Below are 14,382 nucleotides of genomic sequence, written 5' to 3' on the forward strand. Positions count from 1 at the left end.
AGATAACGTAAACAAATCCCATGCATAAAAAAATTCACTAAAAAATAAAAAAATAATAATAAAAATAAATTAGGATTATAATATAATTATTATAACATAATAATAATTAAAAATATAAAAATAATAATAAATATTAGAATTTATCTATATAATAATAATAAAATAATAAATGGTATTAAAAAAAAATTTCGTGTTGAAACATCAGATTATAAAGTATTTTTCTTTCTTTTTCCCATTTTTGGGAGTCCGATCGGGAGGGCTTCTTTTCAACTTTTCTTCCGCCCTCACTCGCCGGTAGCATTCTCAGCTCTCTCAGCAAAGAGAACCAATGAGGGAAGAAGATTACACACTGCAAATCTACTACCGGTGTCCTAACTTTGAAAATTCTCTATGAAGCTAAACCAAGCAAATGGATAGATAAGAAAAATCTCTTCTTTTTCCTCTTTATTGAATTCCTTACCCAGCATAAGACCTCCCGTCAAGCATCCTCTTCCGCTCCAATTCCTCCCAGGCGGCCTCAACCATCCGAGTCCGTTCCGCCGCCTCCTCACCACGTTCCTCACTTCTCCGCTTCCTCCTCCGCCAGATCTTCTTCCTCGGCACGGCCTCCAAAGACGAGCCCTCCTCAAACTTCCCTTCTCCCTCTTCCTCCTCGAGTCCGTTCCGCCGCCTCCTCACCACGTTCCTCACTTCTCCGCTTCCTCCTCCGCCAGATCTTCTTCCTCGGCACGGCCTCCAAAGACGAGCCCTCCTCAAACTTCCCTTCTCCCTCTTCCTCCTCCTCCCACTCCCTCATCCACCGACGGTGATATTCTGCCGCACCGTCATGACCGTCCGCTCAGACCGGAGGAAGCTCCAGATCGCCACCAGGTTCCCCCGACAGATCTTGCGGAACTGGGTGGCGGAGCGCGGCAGCGAAGTGTACCTCATCTCTCTCTGTAGCAACTGGAAGATCGCTTCCAGGCGCGGAGTGGAGCCAGGCCTGCATTCAAGAATGGAGGTTGCTCTGATCGCCTCCAGACGCGGAGTGGAGCCCCAGGGCCCTGCATTCAAGAATGGAGGTTGCTATGCTTCATGCCCGATGGAAGCTCGATCATTTCTGGACGGGTAGCTCGGATGGGGGTTGTTTGTTTCTGCTACTGTGTTGATGTTTGATTTGCATGCGAGGAGGTGGTGGTGGCCGCTGCCGTGTGATGTAATCCCTGGGTGGAGAAGGTTTGGGTTTAGGCATGCGATGCGATAGAGCCTCGTATCGCTTTGATGGAAGGGGTAATATATATTGTCAATTAATTTCTTTGTTCTTCATCAGGTTCTACTTAGTTGAGTTCATACAAAAATAGTAGGATTATTCTATGTTTTATCATTTTCTTAATTTTTTATTCATCTTTTATATTTTTAATATTTTATATTCATCTAAACTTTGGTTGGCTTACAAAAAAATTGATTTTTTCCCTTTTTGGTTTGAGCATTTAACATCCAAAAAAATATATTATGAGTTGCTGATAGTGATAGACTCGATGAAAATTATTTAGGTTTTCTTGCTTCCAATTATTCGAATATAGATAGTGTTTTACAAGAGCAAGAGAAAATTTTGTGGTACCACATTTCACGTGATCGTATTTTCAATTGTATGGTCTACTTGCCAGCATCAATTATAGGTGAGGTTATTTGAAAAATTTTAAACCTCATAGAATTATTTAAAGTTGGAAGAATGTCACGATGTTAGGCAGCATTTTCAGAAATATAAAATTGAAGAAAGCAATCAAACAACCACATTCAAATAATCAAGAAAGAATGTAATCGTATATTCTAATAAAGATTGAATGATTTGAAATAAAATATTATATATTAAGATCCTAAAATTATGCTCCATAACTTACCATACCTACTATATTCTAAATATCATAAATTGTTAATTCTAAATAATTTCATTATTTCAATTTATTTTGATCAAAACTATTACTTTGAATGTTTCATTTATTTTCATATTTGTTTCAATTAAATTACAAACTAAATTATTATATTTATAGTTTGTTTTATGTTAAAACCTATTATTATGGTAGCTATTCTTTTGCATTTGTAAAATTAATAAGTCCGAATATTGCCTGGCCACCATGCTAGTATTATAATATAATAATAACTAAAAATAATTATAATTATATTATAAAATAAATTATACTAATTATTATATTAAAATTAGCATAGTTTTAATAAATTAAAATACAAGTTAATAGTTGTAAGAGACTATACTAAAATTGGATTTTAAGTGGTAGAAAAAAGAAATTAATTAGACCATACTATAAAAGAAATACATACATGCACAAAAAAGAAAATTAATTTTAGTATTTTAGTGGTTTGTATGCACAAAAAAAATTTATCCAAAAAAATTGCTTGCATGCATAAAAAAGGAAAGGATTTTTTTTTTTCACATGCTTAGACTATATATATATAATTGCATGCATGCGCAAAAAACACACACATGGAAATTTGATTTTAGTGGGAGAAAAAAAGAAAATTAATTAAATTATATTCAAATAAAAAAAATCCATGCACACACAAAAAAGAAAAAAATATTTTTTAAATACTAAAATTAAGTTTTTAATGCTTTGTTTCTTGTTTATTTTTTTTCGTATATGAAAAATTTTAAACTTTAATTTAATATATGACTATTGAAGGCAGTAGGAGATCAAAAAAAAAATCTCACCAAAAAAATCTCCCCCGTGGTGCCCAGACCGCCATCATCATACTGTCCCCTTGCTGCAAATCTTTCCTCTTTGGCCCCCATCAACCGAGGTTGTCAGCGACCGATGCATTGACCTCGCACGCCATTAGGTCTTGTTCCCCATTATACTCAGCTCAAGATCCGATTGAGATATATCTAAAGCGCAAGATGGAGAAGCGCACAGCCAGGTGGCAGGTTCTGGTGTCGATTGGCGGACTTGGGACCCATGAACTCGTGGTAATAAAGGTGAGCTCCACAAGGCCATCTTGAGGAGTGCGAGCAAAGTTGCGTAAGGTATGCCACGGATCCCATCGCCTAGCATTGGTGAATGATTCTTACCGCCTTCTTGCTTCCAATGTTCTAGGTTCAGCTTTGAACCAAAGGAGGTATTTATGTAAAGCATATCGACATCATTAATTTTTCTTCTCTATTTTTTTATAGAAACAAAAATAAGATGAACTTGCCAATCAAAATGAAGATAAGGGCTCAAGTTTCAAAGACAGAGAATCTGAACATCTTATAATTATGTATTTATTTATCCTACGAGAAATATTCAATTTAGCACAAAAGTTCTATATTCAACTTTCAAAGATGATCAACCTACAGTAGGTTACTTTTTAGCAGATCAAAAGATTGGATTAAATTAAAGATAAATACATTATTCATTTATTAAGCAACGATCAATGGGGTAGTGAGCCTTGATATAGAGAGTTGATGGTCAAATTTTCGAAATCGCTAATATATCATGCAGTCATTTATGGGATGTGATATAGTCGTCATTGCAGGTAGGCATCGAAAAGGAAGTTGACATTAGAAAGCAAGATCAAAACATGATTGTAGTTCAAAACTATATGTCCAATTTTTTTACATATTTGATAGATAGACCGTATAATGCTTTGCTAGACTAGTGCTGCACAATTGTTTTCCTGATAGTTAAGCTCTTTATAACACTGCTAAGATTAATTTAGAATGCTAAATATACATTGTTGTTGTTGATAATGGTTGGAGCATTGCTGTTGAAAGTTGTTGAATGTACGACGAGCATTATTTATTTGATATCAAGAAAGAAGAGAAGATTTTTAAAAATGAGAATAGTAGTCACACTTTGCCACCGTTGTATTATATTGTATTTATAGACTCATGATTTTATAAAAATATAAATAAAAAATTTGATCCAATTGATTTGGATTTAGATTACGAAGTTCAAAACTCAAATTCAAATTTAAATTTAAACTACAGCAGAAATTGAAATCATATTGACATATCTTGTGAATGTATAAATCAAACACACTATCAATAATTGATGTTTGAAATTTACATTGAAAATAATAATCATAGTGGTATATCTCATGATTGCATGGATTAAAATTGCTATCAACAATGACTATGATTTGAAATTTAAAATTCAAATCTTAAATGTCTCGGAATGACAACCAGTTTAGCCATCAATCATAACATCAACTTCTGAGAAAAGATAAAATGTAGCTGGACCTACAAATCTACTTTACTAGCATGGGTAAATAAGAGCTTTACTAGATTAAGAATAAAGATTAAAATAATTGATTGTTTGATTGGCTTAATGCGTTTTTCTTACATTACATCATCTTATTTATAAAACATAAATAATATGATAACAACCTACACCCATTGAGAGCTGCCCAAGATCAAGTTCCGTGTTTTTTAACAACTCTAACCATTGGAACTGTATCTTTTGTTTACCGAAAAAAAAAAAGAACTGCATCTTTCACTCACTTGCCACATCTTGTTAACTATCGAGCCCCATAACGTTTCCAATGACCGATTGCTGTGCCAGAAACCTTCATGTTAGGTTGGAGAGACCTTTTGATCAGCATGGTTCATCGTGCTGACTCAGTTCCACTCAACCTTTTTGACCAGCTCTTAATCTGGTAGTTGCCTGACTCGGTCTATTGGTTGCCGTATCTAGACTCTAGACTGTCCGATCACCCAACCCCTTGAATAAAATAATAATATTAAAGTTTTCGATCCCGTTCCGCTTAAGTTGGAGCTTGAAAATTCCCCCTTTGAAGCTCGTCCTCGAAGCACCACGTGCACAATTCTCCTTGGGCGTGCGGTGTAGTCGCATGCGCATCCAAGAGGAGAAATTCTTTGTCCACCAGCTGCAGCGTAAAAAATTTGATATGAAACGCACCATTTTATTTGGTTGGACCATATATTTATTATTTTTAATATAAATTTAATATTTAAAATATTATTTTTTATTTAAAATTTTAAATAATAAAACTATTTTTTTAAAAAAATATAATATTTTATATCTATATTATAATTTTTATGTTGAAATTATAATTTTTTTTGTATAAGATCTCGTAATTTTTTCATAAAATTTAAAAATATTTTTATTATTAAAAAAATTAAATAATATTTTATAAAAAATATTTATATTAAAAAATTAAATTTTTTTAATAATAAAAATATTTTTATAAAAAAATTATAATATTATGTAAAAAAATTATAATTTTAATATAAAATATCATTGTATCGAAATAGAATATTATAAAATTTTTTAAAAAATATTTTTATTATTAAAAATTTTAAATAAAAATAAAATTATAAATATTAAATATATATTATAAATATTAAATATATATTAAAAAATAATGATTATATGATCCAATAAAATAGAACAGTGCGCTTCACGTAGGATTTCCTGCACTACAGACGGTGTACCAAGAATTTTCCCATCCAAAAGTATAACGAGTGCAGCAACCCCTAACCCTGGTAGTGGACTGGGATCCAACCACCCAAACGGGAACAATTAGATGCTCCAGCTAGAACCGACCGATTGAACCCAAGCACAGCATCCACCGTCCACCACCTCATCACCAAACACCGCACAGCTCCGTATAAATATCTCAAAGCAACTACTTTTTTTTTCAAAAATTCAATTATATTATCAAAATTCGTGGGGAGTTTGCCAGCAGTGGCAATCCTCGTAATTTCGATCCCCGACAGGGGCATCTCATTCTATAGTCCAAAATCCAGGTCCATCACCTGCATAAAACGTTTATGCGAGATCATGATCTACTGTAGTTGAGGCAACGTGGACGGATGATATTAGTTCCGCAGAAAAATTTTCGTACGCCCATTTTGAGGGTAAGTTGCGTCTCTTGCCGTCTTGGTCCGTAAGGGGTGGAATGCGCGCACCGGTCCTCGGGATATTTAAATCTGGCTGCGAGTCATTTCAGATCCGTGGTTGGTTCGGAGTCTCAAGTTCTCGCTTCTCCCCCTGAGGAAGACGAAACGCTGCTCAAGGCCATACCTCTGATTCCCCAAAAGAATAAACTTTCTGATAAAATTCTCCCTCTCCCACCTCCTCTCGAAAAAAGAAGTTGCCTCTCTGATCGATCCGTCTCGCCCCCCCGATCGTGCTGGCTTTTTCCGCGAAGATTTTGACCGCTTCTACGAGGATTTCCGCCCTGGAAATGGTGATCTCGGCTTGTTTCCGATCGAATCCCTGGGATTCAACCACGGTGGATGATATCAGCGTCTTTGCGAGCATTCTTCCCTTCTTCCGATAAACCGGTGAGTTGAGCTTGGTGTTTAGTCCGTTTTCATTTTTCCTTTTTTCCTTTTGTGGGAGTGATCTTATGGTTTATGTGCACGATCTGTGGCTTTAGGTCTTCTTTTGTGGGGTTTGTTTGAAGAGGAGGAGAAAAGGTGCTTTGATTTGGATTTGCTGGTTGTTGTTGGTAATCAGTGTTTAGATGGAGGTGTGACTCAAATCCGCTGTGATTTACCCTCAGATCTAGACTCGAAACGTGATTTTGCACGGTATGTTGTCAGATCCTTAAATTTTGAACCTTTGAGCTCTGATGGAGTGCTTTCCCAGTAGATTGGAGCTATTTATTCCTGTTTCCCCTGTTGATTTCTGTCTTCCGTTTACTTCCCTAGGTTTTACTGTAGCTGAACGAAAGGTCACTGGATTAGATCGGGGGAAAAAAAAAAAAGAAATTCCCCCTTTGGATCTTGGTGGTTTTGGGATTTTGAGATGGAGACACTGGTTGTTGTTGCTCAGCATCGGAATCAATATTGCACCAGGGCCAAATCTCAGATGTCCGATAGGTTCGGCGCTTCTCCTTCCGGAGGCTTCAAAGGGATCAATTGCCGGACTTTCCAGTCCGGTGCCGGTATTTGGCCGCCTCCACCCTCGTTTTCCAGCGCCTCCGAGCCGAGATCGCCGTGCTTTTACTCTGAACCATCCAAACAAAGTAGAAGAAGCAAACCCATTCTGATAAGTCCTTCACCACCTCCAAAAGGAGCAAGCTTCCATGATGAACTCTCTTACTCTGAGCTCTGGGCAGGGCCAGCTTACTCAAATTCACCCCCTCCGAGTTCTCTACCCATCCCAAAATTTTCCCTTCGCCAGAAACGAAGCATCTCTCTTGAATTGCCAGGTCCTCCGTCTGAAATCACTCTCCATCCGTTGTCCAAGTCGGCACCTTCTTCTCCCACCAGAAAATCTGGTTCATCTGACGATGACTTCTTTCTCAGCACCACCGCAGCTACGGAGAATTTGAGACGGATTCTCCATTTGGATATCGCTGATGACTGAATCTGATGGAGGACTTGGGGGGTCCTGTAAATATCTGCCGTGCTGATGTTGGCTTTCGTTGTTTGTTTACTTTTATAGGGTAGTGAATAACTTTCTGGATAGTGTCTTTAGAGGAAGATAATTTAGAAATCTCTGGTTGGAGATGAAGAAAAGCGAGGCTGTCTATGGCAGTAATCAAATATGATTTGGCATTTGGGAAGGTAGGCGTTGGAGGAAGGCTGGGAAGAAGTGGAGTGGTGATGAGTTCAGTTACTGGTTGGATTATGAAGCTAATCGGATTTATTGGGACTGAATGGCTAAGCACTACTCTTACTTCAGTGCTGCCTGTTATCTGGGTGGTTCTTTATTCTCTGGGTTGACTCTTTTAGCTTTCTCTCTCTTGACTGGTTATAGCGTCTGGTTAGGTAAGTTCAATTTAGATGCTGTCCTTTTCTCTTTTTATAGGCATGCTGTATATGCTTTAGGTTCTGGGCTACAAATTACATAGATGACTCATGTTTTTGAACTTTAAGTTGTGTCTGTAGGTTATCTGCTTCTCTGTTCTCTAAAAGCCTGCATTCTCTAGAGATATTTCACTTGCTGTTTAACATTTGGAGTTTCGATCTTTTCTCTACTTTTGTTTGTCTAACTTCTGACATACTCTGGTCCTTTAGAGTTCGCCTCATCACTTCTTCTGGTTTTTTGGAGGAAGAAGTTGGGAGGAGAACTAGAAGGATAACTCCTCTATCCCTTCTCCCCCTTGTTTGTCTATCTCAATGCGCGCAGGTTTAAGGTGTTGTTTGTTTAGCATGCTATCTGTATGTGTTAAGTTCCATTAGGTTGTCTTCATATCTTTAGTAGTGGGTGCCGAGTCTGGTGGTATAGTCTGGTCTTACATATCATATAAGTTGTCCACAAGTTCAAAAGTTGTTTAGCGAAATATAGCGTCCAGGAGAAGTAGATGAACGGTATCCATGGGAGGCATCTGAACTTGTGATCTGCAACAAGGTACTCATGCCTTTTAAATTTTTTATCTTTTGTTATTCCAAAGCTGAGTTCTTTGTGTTGTATTTTGGTGCATGCTCTAATTTTCCATTTCTCCATGTCTGATATGTTTGGAACAGTTATATCTTGGTATGGCGTTGAGGAACTTGCTGACATCTCTACAGACGGTTTATTCAGCGCAGACGGTTTAATTCGCCAAAGCTGGTTCTTTCTGTAAGCGTCAGCACTCCACAACTAGTTTCTGTGTAATGTAAAAATGTTGTCTCGGAGTTGTCATGATTCTGTCGGTAAAGACTTCTTGGCCGTCGAGTAGAAAATTTGTAGCAAAGACATGATTAGCTTATTCTATGTAGTATTTCACTTTCGTTAGTAGTACTTATCATATTATATCTGTATTTCTAGAGAACTTCATTGCTGTCTATGCTGATGTGGTAATCTAAGTATTTGCTGCACCTTGTTTGTTCCGTGTTTTCATGTCTGTTTCCATGATTTCACATTGTTGCATTCACAAATTTCTTGAGAGAAAATAGATATGAAGTTTGTTTTATGTATCTGCTCAATGGCAGCAGTTCACTCCTGCCGGGTGCGTGTGTGCTCCAACCGCGGATCCTTTCAATGTTTATTATTATTATTATTATTATTGTCATTATCGTTTTTAGGGTGCCTTGTTCCAGCGTCAAACTGATATGATATTAAAGTGGGACTCGTTCCCATAGTGGAGCCTTCTAGATACTTTAGATCTGGGCCATCTGGCGATTGTGATTTGAGTTCCTTTTGTAATTCAGCTTTTTTCTTGACTTTTAAAAAAATAGATTTATGGGTATGGATGCGTTTAGATGGCCTTTTGTAATTATTGTTATTGCGATCGTTCAGGGGACTGGTTGGTGTCTGTGGTGTTTTGTTTGAATGCATGAGGGAGGGGGTAAGAGAGAAAGCTTGTTAGCTTCTTTTTTTTTTTTTTTTTTTTGTGTGTGGTGGGGGGGGGGTTGTGCCTGTTACCTCTACCCGTCGTGTCTTATTTGTCGGACTACTTTAGTAAATGGTCTTGGCTTTTGCGTCCATGTTCATGCTTTACTAGTGCACGGAATCTTCCACCTGTTGGAAGATGGTAGGAACAGTGTGTTTAATTGTCTGTGTCTTGTCGGCAAAATAGCCTACAGGCTTTCCAAACCTGGTATGAAAACTTAAATCAAAGTATGTAGAGTTTGAGCGGATAACTGGTGCGAGATATTAGGGAACACACAGATAAATGATGCAAAAAAAAAAAAAAAAAAAGTTGAGGTTAATGTCTAAGAGGAGACATCATGTAATTGATCATATGAGACATCATCCAACTGATCATATATTTTCTGTTCACATTTTTTGCAGACAAGTCTCATGTTATATGATCGTAACTTGATGCATCCGTTCGAAATTGCGAATTATATATTATTGATCAGGACAGAACGTCCTTGTATCGGAAAACGAACGTTTCAGGTTTTATATCCTACTAAATTTGAAGTATTATATAAGCTCTTCAAGTTTGTTAATATCTAAGACGTTTTTCATATTTGGTAGGTTTAATGTTCAAGACATCGTCAAAAGAAATGGTGCCCTTGATCCTTGAGTTTTTAATTGAGGCATTGCTTCATCCATGGTGTATTGCTTCAACTATTCACTTAGCCACATGTAAAGCAGGCAGTAAATTTGCGTGATTGGTTCATCTGAAGCATAATATACCCTATGACCAGATATGTGTTGGGCATAGACATTTAAAATATAAGAACTGGTCTGGATGGTTTAGGGTGATGGATAAGATCCCAAACACCTACCGTCGTGTTATCACATCAATCCCCCGAATCATGCTTGGGAGACTGATTCATGAGGAGCAATCAATCTTATAAAATGCTCTTCCAATGTTGTAGAAGGGAGGCATTGCAATCACAGTAAGTTAGCAATCTAAACTTTTAGATTAAAATGGACCCCAAAAAGGAGGCTGGAGCTGCACTATTTAATCATGCCAAATAGAAGTTCCATGCATCAAGAAATCTTTTTTTTTTTTTGGTACAAACAAATCGTGTGCAATGGTTGCTATTCTGTGAGTAATAGTTCAGCACGGTGTATTGTTATGTTGCGAATGGTAGTTCCCAGTGGCGTCATGGCATATAATCTTTTGGAACCTGCTTCATTTCGAAATGGCCCAAAATTCTCTTGATTCAGCAATCCAAAAAGGAATGAATGGATGACATGATGAAGTAATTATTACATGACTCGTTCCGGTGAAATACAAATGTTAACCTGATGAATTTCATGCAGCTTGTATGAACCTTGCAGCTCCAAGAGGTACGAAAACAAGAGGCTTCTTTTGAGTCTTTAGATTTTTCTTTCGTTGCTCGTCTCAAAGGTTGAAGATCATTGTAATATTTTTTATTTTATTTTTTTTTGGATAAAGCAGGGCACTCATACAAGTTTAGCATGAATACAATCAAGAGAATTAGGAGAAAATACCATGAAAAATTATTGGAGTCATCCTTGTATTGGTCCATAATACATCTTTCGAATACTCCATAAGAAAAGAATACTCCATAAGAAAAGAGGCGATCCAGTCGATGGCACTATTCACTTTACAATGGATATGTTTGACATCCAGAAACACACCCTCTTAATAATCTTCAGATTTTGCAAAGGAGCGGATGTGTGGTAGTAGCCTTCATCTGCCCATGAATTCAACCCACCATTGTAGCTGAATCCCCTTTTATGATAAGGTGGTTGGCCTTTGGGGTTAGCCTCGTATACGAAATGCCCACTCAGGCTACCTGCAGCTCAACTCTTAGGGTGGTGGCATCAAAGAGATGGCTATTGCCGATACTCATTAATCTTAGGTTGCATTTGGTGCATCACCAAACAATTTTGGAAGATAATGTGGATTACTTTCAGGATAGATTGTCATCATTAAATTGTTAGTAATGTTGATTACTGTGTTTGGTATATACAGGTAATGTTGTAGTATAATTACTGAAAATCTTGATTGATATGTTTGGTATGACAATCAGAATATCAATATTATGAAATCAAATTTTTTAAATATCTCAATAATTTTGGTTGGATGCTTTTCTTTTTCTCTGATGAGAAATGGCAGGAGTAGTGTGGATATAGTGGTAGTGCAGAGAAGTGGCAGGCCAAGAAAAACTACAAACACTGAGGGATGGGAAGGAGACAGGCATGTGTGGAACCGTAGGGGTGGTGGGGACTAGTGTGGAGGAGCCATGGAGGGGAGGGGGTGGGGGACAAGGGCGAAGGAGCTGAGGGCAGGCAAAAGGAGATGGAGGAGCCGCGGACCAAGGACGCACGTGGAGGGGAGTGGAGGGAGGGGGGAGGGTTGGACAATGATTTTTGTGTGAATTTTTTGAGAGATAATTTTGTCCAAAATTTTTATTGCAACATTGCCAAAGAAGTGGTAATCTGGATAGCCATCCTTTCCTAAGGCAATCCAAATTGCCTCTCATGAGGCAATTTGGATTGCTAAGATAACTTGGATTACCATCCAAAAAGCATACCAAACACAGTAATTCATATTACTATATTAAATTGTCAGCAATCTGGATAGATTGCCAGCTATCAAACGCAACCTTAAGTCTGGTCTACGAATCACAAACTCAGCTCCACCATTGCTGCCACCCATATTACCATTGAAGTTGACCTTAAGGAGGCTCGGAGGTAGGGTTCCAAGGTAATGAAAACCAAATGGGTTGTTGTAGAGTCCCAAGTGTTCGGTCTAACATGGTCAGAGTAGTTGACAATGGTGAACCATCTCAGTGTTGCCTCAGAGCTTTCTCCTAGAGGAATCTCACTAGTTGTCTTCTCGACTCAAAGATAATGTGATTCTTGGTTAGCCAAATATGGTAAGCAATAAGACAGCTTTGACATTAGACAGTCTAGAAGCCTTGGTGCTAGCACTCCATTCCAACATCTCAACAAACGTCTGCACTGATGCCTCCAATTGGGCAATTGCTGGAAGAAAGTTGATTAGATGCCATACTTGTATAGTACTTGGATGCTGAAACAAGATGTGCCCCATTGTCTTATCATCCATCCTACAACAAGGACAAATATATGAAAGATCCATGCCTCTATCCTTCATTATCATCCTGATAGGGAGGTGATCCTACACAACCTTCCAAACAAATAAGTTGACTCTTGGATGCACCTTAAGCCTCCATATTCAAGCACTATCTAGTTTTCTAATTAGCTCCCTTTTGTATAGGTCGTAGAGGTCTTTGGTCACCACCCTCGGACCATAGGACGATCTCCAAACCTCCACATCTTGGTTGCCATGAGTTGGAACCGCCTGGGATAGGATCCTCTTCAGTTGAGCACCAAAAAGAAGGGTCTCCAACACAGTATTACAATCCTTCTCATCAAGGTGGAAAAGGTCACAGATCCATATGGATTCTCCAATCTCTATGCAGATGAAGGTCAACCAGTGACTTAGCCGGAGATCAGCAATCCATGGGTCCTGCAAGAAGTCCACAGTTTTATATAAAGAGTGAAAAAACAAAACTAAAACTAGTCTATAATGACGGATGAACACATGCCTTGAATATAAAATCTCGAATGATCTCACCTTGCATGACTGAAGAACCAACTCCTCATCTCTTGCTATGTTATCCTAAAGAAGTGTTCTAGGATTCATTTACTCATTTCCCATCTTAATCTCTACGACTAATCATCAATTCCCTATTCGAAAACACAAATCAAAATAATAACAATCTTTCAAGGAAAAAGAATGTTAGGATTTGACGTCTCGAGATTCAGCCCACATTGAGCCCACAGCGAGGTTCGCGGCGAAAAATGGAGTCCAACGAGATCAAGATCACCTGAATCGGAGCTCGGATGGAGGAGATACGAGCTTTTGAAGTCGGCATGAGAATCGAGGCGGTGGAGGACCGCCGGCGACCGGCGGCGGGCGGCAGCGGTGCGGCCGCAGGCGGCGGCGCGCGGGACGCGCGACCCAGGCCCGCGCGAGGGGGCCCGCGGCCCAGGTGCACCAGGCCCGCGCGCAGGCGCGGGCCGGCCCAGGCCAGCGGCCTGCTGGCCCCCTTGCCCCGTCCACCGTGGACCGGGCGGTCCACGGCGGGACCTGTGGACCGCGTGGGTGTTTCCCACGCATTTCTCGCGGTCCGAGGTACTATTCCATGGATCGGAGCGCGATCCAACGGCCCAGGTGGCTCTCGGTCTTGATCCGACGGTCTGGGACGTTGATTTGGCTTGTTTAGGACTCTTAAACCTAATCTAATTAGGTTTTAAGCTCTGTTTAACCCTTTAAAAAGGGCCTGAGACGAACAGAGAAGGTGGTGGTTCGGGTTTCTCGCCGTACGAAGTCCGTACGAACCCGAGAAGAGAGAGAGAGGCGAGAGTGCTGAGAGAGAAGGAGCAGGAGGCTCCTGAACAGCGGTCGCCAGGCTCTTCAGGGGTTCAGGGGGGTCTCCAAGAGAGAGAGAGCTTTTGTGAGGGGAACTTCAGGTGAGAGAGAACTGAGTGTACAAGGGTTGAGGGTGAGGTCTCCTCTTATAAAATTTCTTTTTCATAGTGAAGTTTGCATGCCCGTGGAGGCGAGCGGCTGATCCACGTATTTTGATTGTTTTTCTTTTGTTTTGTTTCTTCTTTCTTTCTGCTGCATCGCGTGGTACTGAAAGGATCTTGGGAGGTGGTGTCCTGGCCAGACATCCACCCAACAAAGAATGATTTTTATTCCATAAAATTTAAGATTGAAACCCTAATACAAGCTTAAAAAAGAGATTTGAGAATAGAGTGGGGGCTTCAGATAAACCCTAGAATTTAAGGGAAGAGGTGGGGATCAAACCTTGAAGGGTTTAGATCGAAGTCTGTCCTCCAGCTTGGCCAAGACATCTCCTGTTCTCTTCCCATTAGAGAGAGAGAGAGAGAGAGAGAGAGAGAGAGAGGAGTTTTTTCTTTTTTTTGTGTCAAGTTTGTATGACATGATGCATATAGCTAATTGTCACCGGATGGATGATTGTAAAAGAAAAGAATATAGTTCTTAAGTTAATGTTAACTATCCACACACACATATAGCTGAATTTGAATT

At 39.0% G+C, this 14,382-nt stretch overlaps 1 protein-coding gene and 1 long non-coding RNA gene across 2 annotated transcripts; both read left to right on the forward strand.

The window, feature by feature from the left end:
- The first annotated feature begins 5,932 nt into the window (after positions 1 to 5,932).
- On the forward strand, positions 5,933 to 8,716 carry LOC105053363 (uncharacterized). The gene is made up of 4 exons (XM_010934468.3): positions 5,933 to 6,283; positions 6,379 to 6,532; positions 6,653 to 8,300; positions 8,417 to 8,716. Exon 3 carries the CDS (start codon positions 6,750 to 6,752, stop codon positions 7,311 to 7,313), a length of 564 nt encoding a protein of 187 aa, XP_010932770.1. The 5' UTR covers positions 5,933 to 6,283; positions 6,379 to 6,532; positions 6,653 to 6,749; the 3' UTR covers positions 7,314 to 8,300; positions 8,417 to 8,716.
- A 531-nt stretch (positions 8,717 to 9,247) lies between these two features.
- LOC140851934 (uncharacterized) lies at positions 9,248 to 10,445 on the forward strand. Its single transcript, XR_012134748.1, has 2 exons — positions 9,248 to 9,773; positions 9,855 to 10,445. It is a non-coding gene; the product is annotated as an uncharacterized lncRNA (long non-coding RNA).
- The last annotated feature ends 3,937 nt before the right edge of the window (positions 10,446 to 14,382 follow it).

This window comes from Elaeis guineensis, chromosome 10, assembly GCF_000442705.2.
Source record: "Elaeis guineensis isolate ETL-2024a chromosome 10, EG11, whole genome shotgun sequence".
Lineage (NCBI taxonomy): Eukaryota > Viridiplantae > Streptophyta > Magnoliopsida > Arecales > Arecaceae > Elaeis > Elaeis guineensis.